The sequence below is a fragment of the Choloepus didactylus genome, chromosome 18, assembly GCF_015220235.1.
Source record: "Choloepus didactylus isolate mChoDid1 chromosome 18, mChoDid1.pri, whole genome shotgun sequence".
Taxonomy (NCBI): domain Eukaryota; kingdom Metazoa; phylum Chordata; class Mammalia; order Pilosa; family Megalonychidae; genus Choloepus; species Choloepus didactylus.
Genome location: NC_051324.1, coordinates 16,715,918 through 16,734,155, shown reverse-complemented (window position 1 = coordinate 16,734,155; position 18,238 = coordinate 16,715,918). Strand labels below are relative to the sequence as shown.

Genomic DNA, 18,238 nt, shown 5'->3' with positions numbered 1-18,238 from the left:
AATTGATGGTTGGTATTCTTTACTTAGCTCCCAAAATTTGACCTGGGAAAAAACTCTAGTGAGGTATCAGGCACTTAAAGCATAAAAAGTCAAACGCTAGTCCACTGGATTTGAGGTACGTAATAGAATAAGGGTTCAAACTTGAGTCAAAAAAACCCCCAAAGCAGTGACAACTCAAGCACGGTACATCTCAGAGCAAAAGACATCTTCCGCTTCCTCCTGCCCCTGGCAGCCATTTACCCCCACAACCTTCATGAAATTTCTCATGCCGCTCTCCCCTCTACTCTCCTCAAGCTCACAGGACTATAATAGCAATGAAATGACAGCAGAAAATCCATATATAAACCCCATAAGTACTTGTGACTACCCAGCGTTCCTGTACACAAGTCTTATGTATTGTCATTACTGTTCACCCAGGAATTCCTTAAGCATATGAAGCAGGTCTCTTAAATTTGTATTTGATCTCAGTGCTTAATACTGAGGAGGTTCTCCAATGTTTGTGGAATAAATTATCCCCCCACCCACCCCTGCCAATGCACCTACCTTCCTGCTGGCATGGTTAAATTTTCCTAAAGCAGAACTCTGATCATGTCATTGCCCTGTTGAGTCTCTCAATTCCTCCTCATCAGTTACGGGATAAAGGACTAGATCCTTAACCTGCCAATCCAGGTCCCGCACGACTAGTCCCCATCTGCCTTTCCGACCTTTCCCCATTACACATGCTGTGCTTCAGCCAAACTGGCTTTGTCACATCCTTCACTTCCCTTCCTCTCTGGCCTTGCAGGTTCATCTCTCCTCAGTCCTTGAGGGCTTCAAGGCTCAGTTTACAGGGATCTATGTCCTTCTTGAAGGCCATTATCTCCACGATTCAGGGAGTTCATGACTTTCTCCCTTGCTATTACAGTTGGGGGTGTATGTCTTAACTGTCCTATAAGGTTATGAGGGTAGGACAGGGCTTCACCAGCTTTTGTACCACAGAACCTTCATGAAGTTGTCAGCAGTGCTTGTAGAGGGAGGGAGAAAGGGAGGGAAATTAATTCCGGATCACCCTGCCTCTGCCCATTAGCCTGTGTATTTAAAGTGTTTGGAGTAGACTACTCAAAGTGACTAAGACTTTATTTTTGTATGTATACTCAAAAAAGATTTCAACAGAAATAATTCTACAAAGCCTTATGCTAAATTTGTTCCATGAAGTAACTTATTAGTCTTCAAGACTTTGGAGTCTGTGCTGAGGGCTACCTATTGACAAAGTGTAATCACATGAATAAACTCTGATCTCATAACTGGTATCTCACAGGGTGTGGTCCTTGCATCAGAATCACCTGGACTGCCTGCCAAAAAAAGCAGATTCCCAGGCATGACCAACACTACAGCATCAGAGTCTTTAGGGGATGGGACTCAGGACCCTGAACAGCTGAGCTCAAGTGATTCTTATGCCCACCAAAGTCTGAAAAACACCCCTGTGTCATGCCCAGTCTGTATGAAGCTTTTGTGGAAAAAGCATGGGACTTGGAGATCCAAAAACCTGCTAGACCACTGGCTCTGCCATACACAGGCCCTGCAGCCTCAGGCAAGCTGCCTCCCCTGCCGTAGAACAGGGATGCCTCCTGGATAATTATTAGGATCAGCTGCAAAAGTGCCCAGTCCAGCATAAGACACATGCTTTTATTAACAGGGAATTTTCAAAATCGTTTTCAAGTTGTGTTGGGGGCAGGAAGCTGGACATCTACATATAGATAACTGGCAGAGCTCTGAAGCCAGAATATAGAGAGTAAGACATCTGTGAGCTCAGACGGGAAAAAATCATTTATTTTTACTACCCATTAACTAAAATCTAACATTTCCTCCATTTATAAATTAGGCAACAAACCACAGAAGCATTAGCAATATCTGTAACCTTGGCAGCATTAGAAATTAGACATTTTCCTATCACAATACAGCTTTTACAGATATCTTAAAACACATTTTAAGCTCATTACTGCTTTGAAATTGTGGTAGTTATTAGACTTATTGTTATAATGCTATAGCGCATTAAGAAGCACATACATCTTGATACCATAAATTTCCAAAAATATTCTGATCCTGTTTTTCAGTATAACTGGTTTCTTTGTAAACACATTTTAGGCATTTAAAAACGAGCTGATTCATTACTGCAAAGGAGAAGCTAAACCTGCTTATAATTGTGCCTAAGAGTCCCCCTGAGTACCTCTTTGTTGCTCAGATGTGGCCCTCTCTCTCTAGCTAGGCCAGCTTGGCAGGTGAACTCGCTGTCCTCCCTGCTGTGTGGGACCTGAACTCCCAAGGGTGTGAATCTCCCTGGCAACGCAGGATATAACTCCCAGGAATGAATTGGACCTGGCATCGTGGGATTGAGAACATCTTCTTGACCAAAAGGGGGATGTGAAATGAAATGAAATAAAGTTTCACTGGCTGAGAGATTTCAAATAGAGTTGAGAGGTCACTCTGGTGGACATTCTTACACACTATATAGATAACCCTTTTTTAGGTTTTAATGCATTAGAATAGCTAGAAGTAAATACCTGAAACTATCAAACTGCAACCCAGTAGCCTTGACTCTTGAAGATGATTGTATAACAATGTAGCTTACATGGTGTGACTGTGTGATTGTGAAAACCTTGTGGATCGTACTCCCTTTATCCAGCATATGGATCAATGAGTAGAAGAATGGGGAAAAAACTAAGTGAAAAACAGGATGAGATGGGGGGAATGATTTGGGAGTTCTTTTTTACTTTCATTTTTTATTCTTATTCTTTCTGATGTAAGGAAAATGTTCAAAAATAGACTGGGGTGATGAATGCACAACTACATGAAGATAGTGTGAACAGCTGATTGTACACCATGGATGATTGTATGGTATATGAATGTATCTCAGTAGAACTGAATTTAAAAAAAAACAAGCTGATGGGTGGCGAGACAGAAAAATACATGAATACATGATAAAACAAGCAAAATGCCAATGGTAGAATCTCAGTGGTAGGCAGGTAAGTGTTCACTGTAAAATCCAATTTTTCTATATGTTTGAACATTTCATAAACAGTGTTGGGGAAAAACCTAAGAAGGGGTCCCTAGACTTCAGCAGGCTGCCCAAGGGATCTGTGGCAAAAAAAAAAAAAAGTTACCAACCCTTGACTTGGAGGCCCTGAGTCCTTAAGCAGCCAGCCAATCCACCCAGTGAGCTCTTCATCCAGGAGGCAAAGGACGCCAGGCCCCACAGTAGAATTCTAGGAGTTGGGCTGGGAGACTTTTCCTAGTCTGGGAAGATCTAAAAGAAGCAGAACCCAAGTGGGCCAGTAGTGTTTTCTCCCACCTCAGCATCCCAACCTTAATTTCAGACCCCACTGCTCTAAAAGGAGGGAACATGAACCCACAGCAGGACACTAGTCACACCCAGGAAAACAAGGATGGGTGCTCGAAACCTCTGCAGCCCAGGCCACCTGCCCAGGACTTGGGGAGAAGCAGCACCTGGAAACCAGGTCTCTGGTCCTGCTGACCACCCTGCCCACCCTCGGGACTATAGTGTCCTGGGACAAGACCAACGTGATCGGGAATCCATCCTCCAGGAAGGAGGGGAGGGGAGGGGTGGAGCCTCCAGCTCCCTCCCCTGGAGGCTGTCACAGTGGTTCTGTCCTATAAAAACTTCCCCTTAGGTAAAGTTTCTCTTTTAGGGGACGCCAATAATGACTACTGCTTCCTAATGCCCAGGATCTAATCTGCAAGACTAATTCCTCCATTTGGAGGCACAAATTGCTCTCCAATTCCATTAATGTCAAACCACTCTTACTTGCCCAAAGACTCAGAAGTTCAGCAGTAAAAATGCAACTCCTACTTGTATCCCAGAAACGGAGCAGTTCAGAAAGAGCTAATAAGAAAGCACCAGGGCCACATTTTAACTGAACCAGAAAGAGAAAGCAAAGCACAGAGCAAAAAACTGGCATCTATTCCACAGAAAAATACACGGCCTTGCCAACAATCAAAGAAAAGCAAAGTAAAGCAAACAAATTAAGAAAAACTGGGCATGTTCACATGGCTAATAATTGTGTAAAGTGGTTCAGTCTTTCTGGAAAGCAATTTGGCACCACATTAAGTCACAGAAACGACTTTAATTCCACTTTTGGAAAAAGCTGAAAGGGCTTCTTTAAATTGTAACAAGCTATACAAATTTAAGTTATTAATTCCCCAAAGACACATTAACCCAGGGTCAACTCTCCCCAGTCCCCCAGCCTTTAATAGCAGCACTTGATCTCTGACACTGGTTCCTTGAAAATGGTCACAAATTATCATGAATGGCAGAATCCATGATTCTATTTATGTAAAAAAATATTTAAAGCTATGTATGTGCATAGGTACTGTCCTAGTTTGCTAATGCTGCAGAATGCAAAACACCAGAGATGGATAGGCTTTTATAAAACGGGGGTTTATTTCACTACACAGTTACAGTCTTAAGGCCACAAAGTGTCCAAGGTAACACATCAGCAACCGGGCACCTTCACTGAGGATGGCCAATGGCGTCTGGAAAACCTCTGCTAGCTGGGAAGGCAGCCGGCGTCTGCTCCAAAGCTCCGGCCTCAAAACGGCTTTCTCCCAGGACACTCCTCTCTAGCAAGCTTGCTCCTCTTCAGAACACCACTCCCAGCTGCACTCAGTGAGTTTTCTCTCTCTGAGTCAGCTCATTTATATAGCTCCACTGATCAAGGCCCACCCTGAATGGGTGGGGCCACACCTCCATGGGAACATCTCATCAAAATGATCATTACCCACAGCTGAGTGGGGCACATTCCAAGCAAATCTAACCAGCACCAAAAACGTCTGCCCCACACAAGACCACAAAGATAATGGCATTTGGGGGACACAGTACATTCAAATCGGCACAGGTACATACATAATTATTTACAAATGCACAGAAGCAGCCTGGAAGAATACTCACTAACTGGTTCAACTCAGCTTCTAAGGTGGGGTACAGGACAGGGCAAGGTTGTGATAAAGGCAAGTTTTCACTTTTTTACTCTGATTTTACTGTGAAACTGTATCTATATATTACTTATGTACTCTTCAAAATGGCCCTCCACTAATAAAAAAAATAAAGTCAAATGAAATTGGGAGTTGTCTATTTAGGTATATCCAGCTACCTCCCGAACTCTGATACTAGGACAATTACTCTTCCTGAAGTAATTAAAGTTTCCCTTGGTTACATTGATTAAATTTGTTCTTGGAAGTAATGATAAAATTACGGCACTATTATGAGGTTATTCTTATGGCTACGAGACCTAGAAATAGCTAAATTCTAATTTAGCTACCTCTCCTTGTAAGTCCTCTCCTTGTAAGTCCTTAGAGAAGATATACACAGAATAATGCCCTAGTGCAGATAATTTAAGGCAGCTGGGCTCAGTCAGATGGAGCAACCTTCTTATAATCTAATCAGGCCTAAATAGTTTTTAAAAACTTAGGTTTTCTGATCTGCTCTATTTCATCCCTCCAACAACCAAATCCACAGTTATTATGGATGTCTTTATGAGAGAAAACATTTATTTGAATCCACATTCACTAGCTTGTAACGGGAAATTTTAAAAAAGAGAAATGATAAGGGATTTATCCCTATGCTTAACGCCCAGATGGCCCCATCTTCGTCCATCTCTGACCAGGACAGAAGGCTTGTGACATGAGCCACTGACCTTGAATCTTAACAAGCTTTAGTACACTGTTTCCAGGCAGAAGAGGGTGAACAGGAAATGGGAAAGGCCTGGTGCCAGAAATGCATCTTTCAGAAGAAGGACAAAGCCTTGGCCCAATCAGACCATATGAATTGGCAAAATCCAATCATGCCTCCATTCCCTGGCCCTTACATTGTCTTCTGTCTGCACCTGCGATGGCCTAGTCAGCACAGCTCAGGCAGTCAATAGCTCAAAGGTGGTCAACATCAGGCTCGACTGTTACCATGGCAGTGGGATCTTATTTGCAGTAAAAGTCATAAAAGCAGGCCACCAATGATATTGAAATACTGCAAGTCACCTATAATATTGAAAACTTGGACACAACTCCTAAAACCAAAGCAACTTCTAAAAACTAAGCAAACTTACCTCTCTCTTTTCCTTTGAAGGTAAATCCCACTGAAACAGCCTAAGAAAATACAAAAAATAAAAAAGTGTGATAGCACTGGAAAACAGAGAAAGATATAATAAAGGGACCAGAAGTCCAGAGCAATCCTTGCAAGTTATGAAGATGGAATTAGATCAACAGAAATGTTCATCATGCCAAAGAGCCTGGTGAATTACTGCAGGGAAAATAAGGGCCTCCATGAGAAGTGGATGGCTTTCCCCAACCAAGCCCCAGAGAAACCCCAAACTCTGAGTGGTAGGGCCTGGGTTCTGAGCAGGCTGTGAGGCAGGCAGCAGATGGTACACAAAGCAATCCCATTCAAGTCAGGTGCAAGTCAAGGATATCTTCCCTCAGAGCTCGACAAGCCCTGTCAAAGAAATACAGATGAAAGAAGGTATAAGTATTAGAATAAGTCAAAATTACTATTATTTGCAAATAGGTTTGAGTCTTTAAAAATCCAAGAGAATCAAATGAGAAGCAGTTAAAAAACAAAAAGTTTAGTAAGATGGCCAGGTAAGATGAAGCAACCGACTGTCCTAAATACAAACACTCATCAGATCAGATAGTGACAATATTTTTCACAAAACAACAAAAAATAATACAGGTAGAAATAAAAGTCTTCATAAATTAAGACCTCAATGACAAAAATTATAAAACCCTGCTGCAGGATATTTTAAAAAATCTAAGCAAGTGGAGAAATGTCATACTTCTGAGTAGCAAGGCAATATCAGTTCTCTCCAACTGAACCTGGACATTTAAATTAAAACCCCAAAGGGTTTCTTTTGTAAATCTGAAAAACCTACACTAAGAATAATCTGAAAGAATATGATCAATAATTATTAATAAAATGAAAACTTGCCCTATCAGGTATCAAAATTTACTGCAAAGCTAAATGAAAACTGTGGTATTGATAACAGGACATTCTCAAGATACATGGAATAATAAATGCCATTTAATGCTGTGTGCTACTGAACTCCTCATCAGGTTTACAAGTGGGGTAAAAATACTTAAAAAGCTCATCAAACCTGAAATTACACAAAGTAATTTATACATGCAGTATTGAACATTAGTCTAGTCCACTGAAACAGATTAAATTATGGCACCAGTTATTTTTTTTAATAGTGGGATGTGCACATTTCCATATAATAAATGTTTTCTGATTGTTTTGCAAAAACAAAAAAAACAAAACAAAAAAATAGGACACTATTCTTCACACTAATCAGATAGGTAAAACAGTTAAAACTTGACAATACTCAGTGGTGGCAATGGTATAGAGGGGCACTTTCACAAATTCTAAGAGGGAACATAAATTGGTAAAATCTTTTAGGAGCCCGATCTGACATCATCTATCAAAATTTTAAATGCAAATAGCCTTTAAGCCAGTAATTATGCTAGGAATTTACCCATTAATATACTCAAAAGGTACATAAGGATACTTACTTGAAGATGTTTGTCACACCTATCCTTTAAAAGAAAAAGTGGATACAACCTAAGTAGCCGCTTGTTAAAGAAATTCTGACATATCCACAGATGTTACAGCATATTATGATGCTGTTAAAAAGAATGAGGTGGATCTGCAGGTGTTGCTATTGAAAGATATCTAAGATCTATTCAATGGAAAAAAATTATATATAATATTATCCCATTTATGTACAAAAAATTATGCTGGTTAATTTGAAGGAATATCTAATAACCTATAAGCAGTGGTTACTTTTGGAAAAAGAGATACAGGTGAGAGAGGGAGACCTGGAATAAACCTAACAATAAAACAAAATTAAATTTCCAGACACATACATCCATCTGCATAGGGATTCCATATAGGAAACAGAAGAATTTCAAATTAATGGCATTGCAATAAATGATACAGAAACTGTTAATCATTTAAAATAATTGATTCAAGGAGCAGTCAAAAACACTCTAGGTATTTTAAGCAGAAAGGGATATTTAACACAAGGAATTAAGTTTCAACTTTGTTACAAGAGCTGGAGAACAAAAATGGGAGAGCTGGTGATACCCAGAGATCAGGAGTGGCAAGAAGCTGCTTCCGTCACTGGAGCCCACGTTGTTGCAGAGGGTCCTGAGCTTGTCTTCTACTGCCACTGCTGCCAGCACCACTGCCAGCACCAGAGAATGGCTTCTCCCATTTTTTCACCTTCTAGTCGCATGCGAGTGTCTCTCACTGGCAAGATCTTAACTAGGACACCACTGCAAGGGAATCTGGGAAATGTTTAAAGCCTCCAGCCTTGTGATATGGAGAGAGCAGAGATGAGCAGAGAAGATGGTATTTCAATAGTGGTGGTGTGAAAATCACACTTCTGGGGAAAAAAATCAGGTTAAATTCCTTAAACTGCATTTAAACATAGACAAATTTCAGAAAAACAAATTTGAAGAAATAAAGCATCTGAGTTAGATATAGACGGTGATCATGGAATCACAAGGATTACGTTCTGTATTACATATGTTAGTACTGTTTAATATTTTACATATTTTACAGTACACAAAAACAGAGAGAGTTCCATTGTAGGGCTGGGAGTAGAGAGATGCTGTCAAGTTTTAACAGCATGGGCATAAACATGAAACAAGATGCTAACGGCAAAGCCAGCCTGTAAGAGGGTCTAGCCCTAATCTCTGTGCCAACTACCAGGCTATGTTCCATCTCTTTCTGTGATGAGTTCTCTCTCATTCGACAATATTTACTAAAGAATTAAAATCTCCCAAAGCAATCCACTAAGCAGGAAGCCAGGCAAGAATTAACACAATATTTATTAGAGGGACATGTTCATACACAGAGCAGAAGTGAGACTACAGAACAAAATCCTTGTCTTGTCTTTTCTCCTCCCTAGTTCCTGTTTTGTCGGGCTTTTTCCTACTTTTTGTTTGTTTTGGCCTGCTTTCTGTGGCCTAATTTGAAAAAATAGGTGATATCATAGGATTTTGAAAATACTAGACTAGGAATTGCTTTGGATCACTGTTTCCCACAATGTACTTTGCAGATATTTCGGAGATGTTAGTAGAAACGCCAAGAAAAAAGCATTCTTGGGCAAATAAGGTTGTGAAATGTTGTATTTCCCCTTGAGAGGGAAAAAAATCATAAAAAAGTATAGGAATATATTAAAGGCGCTGCTGTAAGGAAAACAGTTTAACTTTATTTAATATCCAATGTTTCCCAGGTTTACTTTAGCACAGACTAGACAACATATGGTTACAAAACAATATTCTATATACAATTTGTTAGAGGCTGCTCTAGATTATCCTGAAGGAAAAGGTAATCAGTGAGACACCAAGTCCCAATGCATCCAAGGACTGAGCTGATGGTCTCTCCCAGTGGATGAAGACACAGGTCCTAATTTTCTTCTGTATGCAGATTCTCTGATTTCAGCTGGGCCTTCTTCATGCTGTCCAAGTTCAACTGCTGATATTTTCTTTTAAAAAAGCCACACTAAAACAAAGGGAGGGGAAGCCCAGTTATAGACCTAAGATACTCTTCTGCACTAGAAAACCTTTTATTCTGCTGTTGCCTAAATAGTCCCTACGCTCCTCTGCTTCTCCTCCCACTGTTTTTCCTTCCTGAAATCCCTTCCTCTGAACCTATCCCTGAGAGTCCAGTCCTTAAATGCTGCCTGTCCACAGCCTTTCCTGCTGCTCCTTCCCCAGCAGAGGTGATCTCCCACCTTCCTTTGAACCCCCAGAGCACTTTCACCTTTTTAACTTATGAATTCTGCAAAGTGTTATAGTTTCATCTGTACAGGATCTAATCTTATGTATGTAAAAATACAGCTACTCTGCTGAGGACAGAAAGACAAAGGGCTTAGCCTCTGACAATGAGAAGCTCACAATCTAGTGGGCAGAGAAAATAATTACAAGACAGTGTGATAACTGTCACTTGGAAGGGTTTGCAGAACAGAGCGCACAGCAAAAGCACATAACCCAGCCCAAAGGACTCAGGAATCTCTGGGCTGTGTTTCAAGGGAAGAATGTGAACAAAGAGAAGTGGGGAAAGGCATTCCTGGCAGGGAGAACGGCCCATGTGCAGGCATACAGAAATGAGTCTATTTAGGGAACAATTCAACATGCCTGGACAAACAAGCAAAACTTGAGGGTGGGGATGGGCAGAGGACAGAAAGTGGAGGGGCCTTGAGTAGCAATGAGAGTTTGAACTTTAAGATAAGAGAAGCCAAGGAAAGGATTTAAACAGGGGAATGAGAATTGTGTTAGGAAGATCTCGCCATATTGTAATATTTCCATTAGATTTTTATCTTTTCCAGATAGAAACTGTTTTACAGATTTGCCCAAACAGGGGAGGAAGGGGGGCTGAAGGAGGAGGGCAGAGTGGCTCATGAGGCCAGGGTGGCTGCTCTGAGTCCAGGGCTGGCTGGACTGGAGAGTACTGTGCCCACCACTGTAGCCCAGGTTAGTCCTCTCTCGCCTTTAGGAACATGAGAAGAACTGACCTTGAATAGGATGACTATAATTACAATCAAAACCAGAAGGCCACCAACACTGCTTCCAATGATGACAGGCAAAGAATAGTACTCTTCATCTTTCAGAAGGATGACAGTTATCTAGAAAAAGACAAATGGATCATCCAATAAATCAGGTGAAGCAAATGAGAAAAAATTTCATGTTACTTTAACAGCAAAATATGAAGACTTGGCAACATTCTGTGTATTGATCAAGACTGATGACAGTAAAGCAAAACTGTTAAAACGCTTCCTGATGCACATCTTAAATTACCTAACAATCAAAATACTTTATTTATAAGAAATTATTTTTGGTCTCCTATCTAGAAGAGCTAAATCTGTTAGGAGATTGTGACCTTCTGTCAATGTAAAGATACTCTGACAGCTCAACAGAGTGTCCTGGGGAATTGGAGTCTCTAGGTTTTAAAGAATACTAGACTGGGAGACAGAAAATAAAGATTCTACATCCAGCTATGCACCATCATTCTCTATGTCCTTGAGCCCCATGCCCATTATCTTCAAAATGATGACCTACACTGTGATGTCCAAGTCCTTTCCAATCCTCTTCTGACAGCTCTTTTTGAACCTGCGCAAATCACTAGCCTTTGGTAATACATTTTTTCCCACATGAAATATATGACAAAGACACTGAGCTGCTCTTCACCAGACTCAAAGTGATGTACATTATCTTAGGAACACAATAATAAATGCAAAGTGGCATCCACATGTTCACTTGTTGAACCCTCCCATCCCCAGCTTTTCCAAAGGCTCTCAATCTCAGGAGTCTAAGCGCTCTGCTTACTGACACAGCTCAGCTGGAAAGCTCAGGGGATGTGCTTCCCCAGTGAGACTCAGGCAACAGCCCTCTCGACATCCAACCAACAGGCCAGCCTGCAGACCACGGCCGGAGTAGGTGCCCAGTATTTAAGTGGGGCCAAAGGGCCATTAAGATCTCTCTGCCTGCCCCAAACTCCAAGTGCCCTCATGCAAGTGATTAAGCACCAAGGTCACAGATGCATTGGAGAGGATTTCTGTATGGGCTGGAGGTCTGGACTAACTTAAGGCCTCTTCTGACTGAAGTTATAAATGCTGGTGTAGAAGATTGAGTTATGTACCCAATTTAGACATTTTCTTAAACTTAAACCATATCCCTGGGGGTGCAAACCCACTGTAACTTGAAAATATTGAAGATATCTCTTGAAGATATTGTTTTTCGTTAAGGTATAGCCCAATTGAAGCAAGGTGGGCCTTAATCCACATTGCCAGAAGCCTTATACAAAGAGGAACCCTAAAACCAGAGTTGAAGGTAACAAGGAGAAGCCAGAAATCAGTGGTAACCTGGAAGAGAGAAAGGAGAGGACATTGACATGTGAACCCCAAGGATGGTGGCAAGCTAGCACCAGAATGCCACCAACCACAGGAGGCCTTGTAGCCTCCAAAACAGTGGGCAATAAACTCCAGTTGTTTAAGCCAACCCATTGGGTTGTATTTGTCAGAGCAGCCAGAAAAATAAGACAGCTGGTTAGGTTCATGGATAAGATGTAAGGGAATCTCTGCAGGGAGTTTTTAGGAAAGATTCTCCTCCCTGAAAAGGGAGAGGCCCATGAAGAAAAAAACATTTTGCTACTGACCTCTTGCTTCCTATTTGTACTCTCTCAATGGAAATATATAAATGTGGCCACTTTGTGATGGCCTTGAGAAGAGATGTCACCAAAACACTGAAATGACAGAGCACGAGGGTCAAAGGAGCCAGGCCAATGACCCTGAGTCTATCACTCTCACTAGAGAAATATATGCCCTTATGGTATATTAGCTGGATTTTCCCTTATTTGCAGCTGGAATATATTTGGATACACAGCTAATGGACAAGCAGAAACTGTCTGAAATAATTGTTCTGGGACTCCAGAGACCAGGGGAGTACTGCACAGCATCCAGGGAAGAGGACTAAGAAACTGAGAAACTGCAGTGAAAACTGACTAATTCGCATGGTCGAGGCTCCTGGAGTCCACCTCCTACCATCGAGGCAAGCAGCTTCAAGTGGCCCAGTCCCTGCCTGGCAGGCTGCTGCGAACTGGAAGGGCTGCAGAAGCCCTCCTCCCCAAGAACAGAGGGGGACAGAGCTGGCAAATTTAGACTGCTGGGTCCTGCTGCTTTAGCCTGTCCTGGACAGATGCTGCCTGCTCCATTGTTTCAACCTGTGTCAGAGGCGGAACCACCAGGGGGCTAAAAATACTCTGCCTCCTTAGGGCTGCATGGAATAGGTTGCTGAAGAGTGCCATATTCAGTTCAGGCCAGGAAAGCGCATCCTTGGGGAGTGAAATAAAGGACCTTTTGGAACCGGTCTGCACCCCCAGTGTGGGTCCCTGGCCCTCTTTTGGCTGGCAAATACTGATGAACAAGGTCAAAGAAGAGCTTTAACACAAACTCAAACAATAATAAAATCCTAGAGAAGAAAGAGAAACCGACCTTCAGAATAATCTCATCAAAATATCAGATGCCCAGATATCAGCAAAAAACTACAAGCCAGCAAAAAACTACTAAGAAACAGGAAGATATGGTCCAATCAAAGCAACAAATTAAAAAGTCAGAGGAGATACAGAATTTGGAGCAACTAATCAAAAATGTTCAAACAACTCTACTAAACCAATTCTAAGAGATGAAGGAAAATATGGCTAAAGAGACAAAGGATATTAAGAAGACAATGGGTGAGCATAAAGAAGAATTTGAAAGCATGCAAAGAAAAATAACAGGACTTATGGGAATGAAAGGCACAACAGATGAGATTAAAAATACACCACAAAAATAAATAAAGATAGAGGCATAGAGAGGAGTAGAAGCTAAGTAGTCCCCCTGGAACAACTAAAAAAACCAGGAACAACTAGTAAATAATCCAGAATAACTGCGGGGGGACAAATGAGACCGTCCACTCATCATACACCAACCTGAATTGGGAGGAATGCCCAAGATCACAGCATAAAATCTGTAAGTAAAACCTGTGGATCCAAGTCACCAGACCCCCTCCCCCATAGCCCAAGCTGCAAAGTCTCGTGGTGCCAGAGAGACGCTCTCTCCCAGCAAGCGAATATAGCTCAGCTGAGCTCCAACTGGGGTTTTAATGAGTGTGAACTGCTCACTATAGGTACAAATCCCCCAAAAAACAGACAGAGGCTTTGGGTGACGACTGACCTTGGAGAGCCAGAGGGTCGCCTTAGACTAGGTCTGAAGGGGACTGTTTCTTTTTGGGCTCAGTGGAGAAAGCCCCACTCATTTTCAGTTTCCAGGGCTGTGACTCAGAGAAGGGTGGAGACAGCACAAGCAGAGAAAGAGACCATTGAAATGCTAATGACCTCCCCCTAGGGGGTCTATCTTGTCTAAGAGGAAAGGGGTGGGGCCCCCTCCACTCAGAACCAGACCCCAAAGCCTAGGGGAACACAGCCATACCTCCTCACACCAGTCAGGAATTATAGGCTAACAGGCATCACCTGCTGGGCAGAAAAGCACAGTGACCTGAGGCATCACAGGGTGGAGCAATTTTCTAAGACACACCTTCAGGGAAACAAGATACTGAATATTTCTTCCCTCTGGGACCTGAGCCTGTTCTGGTCTGGGAAAACCTGATTTGGATAACCAAGGAAACCATGCCTAGACAACAGAAAATTACAACCTACACTAAGAAAAACAAAGTTATGGCCCAGTCAAAGGAACAAACGTACACTTCAACTGAGATACAGGAATTTAAACAACTAATGCTAAATCAATTCAAGAAGTTTAGAGAAGATATTGCAAAAGGGATAGAGGCTGTAAAGAAAACACTGGGTATACATAAGGCAGAAATTGAAAGTTCAAAAAAACAACTAGTAGAATCTATGGAAATGAAAGGCACAACACAAGAGATGAAAGATACAATGGAAACATACAACAGCAGATCTCAGGAGGCAGAAGAAAACACTCAGGAACTGGAGAACAAAACACCTGAAAGCCTACACGCAAAGGAGCAGATGGAGAAAAGAATGAAAAAATACGAGCAACGTCTCCGGGAACTCAAGGATGAAACAAAGCACAATAATGTATGTATCATTGGTGTCCCAGAAGGAGAAGGGAAGGGAAAAGGGACAGAAGCAATAATAGAGGAAATAATTAATGAAAATTTCCCACTCTTATGAAAGACATAAAATTACAGATCCAAGAAGTGCAGCGTACTCCAAACAGAAGAGATCTCAATAGGCCTATGCCAAGACACTTAATAAGCAGATTATCAAATGTCAAAGACAAAGAGAAAATCCTGAAAGCAGCAAGAGAAAAGCGATCCATCACATACAAACGAAGCTTAATGAGACTATGTACAGATCTTTCAGCAGAAACCATGGAGGCAAGAAGGAAGTGGTCTGATATATTTAAGATACTGAAAGAGAAAAACCACCAACCAAGAATCCTATATCCAGCAAAGCTGTCCTTCAAATATGAGAGAGAGCTCAAAATATTTTCTTACAGACAGACAATGAGAGACTTTGTGAACAAGACACCCACCCTACAGGAAATACTAAAGGGAGCACTACAGAGTGATAGAAGACAGGAGTGTGTGGTTTGGAACACAATTTGGGGAGATGGTAGCACAACAATGTAAGTACACTGAACAAAGATAACTATGAATACAGTTGAGAGGGGAAGGTTGGGAGCATGTGAGACACCAGAAGAAAGTAGGAAAGATAAAGACTGGGACTGTGTAACTTGGTGAAATCTAGTGTTCAACAATTGTGAAAAAATGTACAAATATGTTCTTTTACGAGGGAGAACAAGCAAATGTCAACCTTGCAAGGTGTTAAAAATGGGGAGGCATTGGGGGAGGGATGCAATCAACATAAACTAGAGACTGTAACTAATAGAATCATTGTATTATGCTTCCTTTAATGTAACAAAGGTGATATACCAAGGTAAAAGCAGATAAGAGGAGGGGATAGGGGAGGCATGTTAGACACTTGACATTGGTGGTATTGTCTGATTCTTTACTCTATACTTTTGATTTAAGATTATTGCTGCTTCCTAGCTGTCATTTTTTTTTTCCTCTTTCTTTTGCCTGTCTGCCTTCTTTGACTCTCCCTCCTGCCTTGTGGAGGAAATGTAGATGCCCTTATATAGATAGTGGTGAAGGTGGTGAACACAAAAATATATGACCATACAGAGAACCATCAATTATTTACTTAGGATGGAATGTATGGTGAGTGAACAAAACCATCTAAAAAAAAAAATGGGTTGATGACAAAACCTTGAGGGCAATATACTGAGTGAAATAAGCCAGACACATAAGGACAATTATTGCAGGGTCTCACTGATAGAAACTAATTATAATATGTAAACTCATAGACATGAAATATAAGGTACCAAGATATAGGATAAGGCTTAAGAATGGGGAGCAGTTGCTTAGTATGAGCAGAATGTTCAACTAGGATGAACTTAAATGTTTGGAAATGAACAGACATGTCAGTAGCAAGATATGAGAGTAACTAACAGTGCCGAACGGTGTGTGAATTAGGTGGAAAAGGGAAGCTCAGGGTCATATATGTCACCAGAAGGAAAGTTGGAGGTCAAAAGATGGGAATGTATAAAACTGAATCCTGTGGTGGGCAATGTCCATGATCAACTGTACAAATACTAGAAATCGCTTCCACAAACCAGAACAAATGTATGACAATACAATTAGAAGTTAATAATAGAGGGGCATATAGGGAAGAAATATATACCTATTGCAAACTATATACTACAGTTAGTAGTATTTCAACATTTTTTCATAAACAGTAACAAATGTACTATACCAACACTACGAGTCAACAATTGAAGGGGGTTGGTTAGGGATAGGGGAGGATTCGAGTTTCCTTTTCTTTTTCTTTCTTTTTTCATCTTTCACTTTATTTCTTGTCTGGAGTAATGAAAAGTTTCTAAAAATTGAACAAAAATTAAGTCTGGTGATAGATGCATAGCTGTATGAGGGTACCAGGGGCAAGTGATTATACACTTTGGATCTTTGGATAATTGTATGGTATCTGAACAATCCCAATAAAAATTAAAAAGGAAAAAAAAAAATAAATAAATAAATAAAAATACACCAGAGACATAAAACAGCAGATTTGAGCAGGGAGAAGAAAGGATCAGTGACCTAGAAGACAGACATCCAAAATCGACTGGACAAAAGAACAGACAGAGAAAAGAATGGAAAAATTTGAGCAGGTTCTCTGGGAACCTGAATAACAGCACAAAGCACACAAACATATGCATCATGGTGTCCCAAATGGAGAAGGGGAAAGGGGCAAAAAGAATATTTGAGAAAACAATGGCCAAAAACTTCCCAATACTTCTGAAAGACATAAATACACATATCCGGAGGCGGGGCAAGATGGCAGACTGGTGAGCTGTATGTTTTAGTTACTCCTCCAGGAAAGTAGGTAGAAAGCCAGGAACTGCGTGGACTGGACACCACAGAGCAATCTGACTTTGGGCATACTTCATACAACACTCATGAAAACGTGGAACTGCTGAGATCAGCGAAATCTGTAAGTTTTTGCGGCCAGGGGACCTGCGCCCCTCCCTGCCAGGCTCAGTCCCAGGGGAGGAGGGGCTGTCAGCTCCGGGAAGGAGAAGGGAGAACTGCAGTGGCAGCCCTTATCGGAAACTCATTCTACTGATTCAAACTCCAACCATAGATAGTCTGAGACCAGACACCAGAGAATCTGAGAGCAGCCAGCCCAGCAGAGAGGAGACAGGCATAGAAAAAAAACAACACGAAAAACTCCAAAATAAAAGCGGAGGATTTTTGGAGTTCTGGTGAACATAGAAAGGGGAAGGGCCCTGAGGCGCATATGCAAATCCCGAAGAAAAGCTGATCTCTCTGCCCTGTGGACCTTTCCTTAATGGCCCTGGTTGCTTTGTCTCTTAGCATTTCAATAACCCATTATATCTCTGAGGAGGGCCCGTTTTTTTTTGTTGTTGTTTTGTTTTGTTTTGTTTTGTTTTTTAATCCTTTTTTCTTTTTCTAAAACAATTACTCTAAGAAGCCCAATACAGAAAGCTTCAAAGACTTGCTATTTGGGCAGGTCAAGTCAAGAGCAGAACTAGGAGAGCTCTGAGACAAAACGCAATAATCCAGTGGCTGAGAAAATTCACTAAACACCACAACTTCCCAAGAAAAGGGGGGTGTCCGCTCACAGCCATCATCCTGGTGGACAGGAAACACACCTGCCCATCGCCAGCCCCATAGCCCAGAACTGCCCCAGACAACCCAGTGTGATGGAAGTGCTTCAAATAACAGGCACACACCACAAAACTGGGCGTGGACATTAGCCTTCCCTGCAACCTCAGCTGATTGTCCCAGAGTTGGGAAGGTAGAGCAGTGTGAATTAACAAAGCCCCATTCAGCCATCATTTCAGCAGACTGGGAGCCTCCCTACACAGCCCAGCAGCCCAGAACTGCCCTGGGGGGACGGCACTCACCTGTGACATAGCACAGTCATACCTCAAAAGAGGACCCGGGGTGCACAGCCTGGAAGAGGGGCCCACTTGCAAGTCTCAGGAGCCATACACCAATACCAAGGACTTGTGGGTCAGTGGCAGAGACAAACTGTGGCAGGACTGAACTGAAGGATTAGACTATTGCAGCAGCTTTAAAACTCTAG

The 18,238-nt window shown here is 41.7% G+C and overlaps 1 protein-coding gene across 1 annotated transcript in view; it reads right to left on the bottom strand.

Moving 5' to 3' along the window:
- Window positions 1–9,240: 9,240 nt before the first annotated feature.
- ITGAE (integrin subunit alpha E) overlaps window positions 9,241–18,238 on the bottom strand; it is a 94,347-nt gene continuing 85,349 nt past the window's right edge. The window contains 2 exon segments of the mRNA XM_037810646.1: window positions 9,241–9,553; window positions 10,566–10,676. Coding sequence (XP_037666574.1) covers window positions 9,458–9,553; window positions 10,566–10,676 — 207 coding nt within the window. The 3' untranslated portion in view covers window positions 9,241–9,457.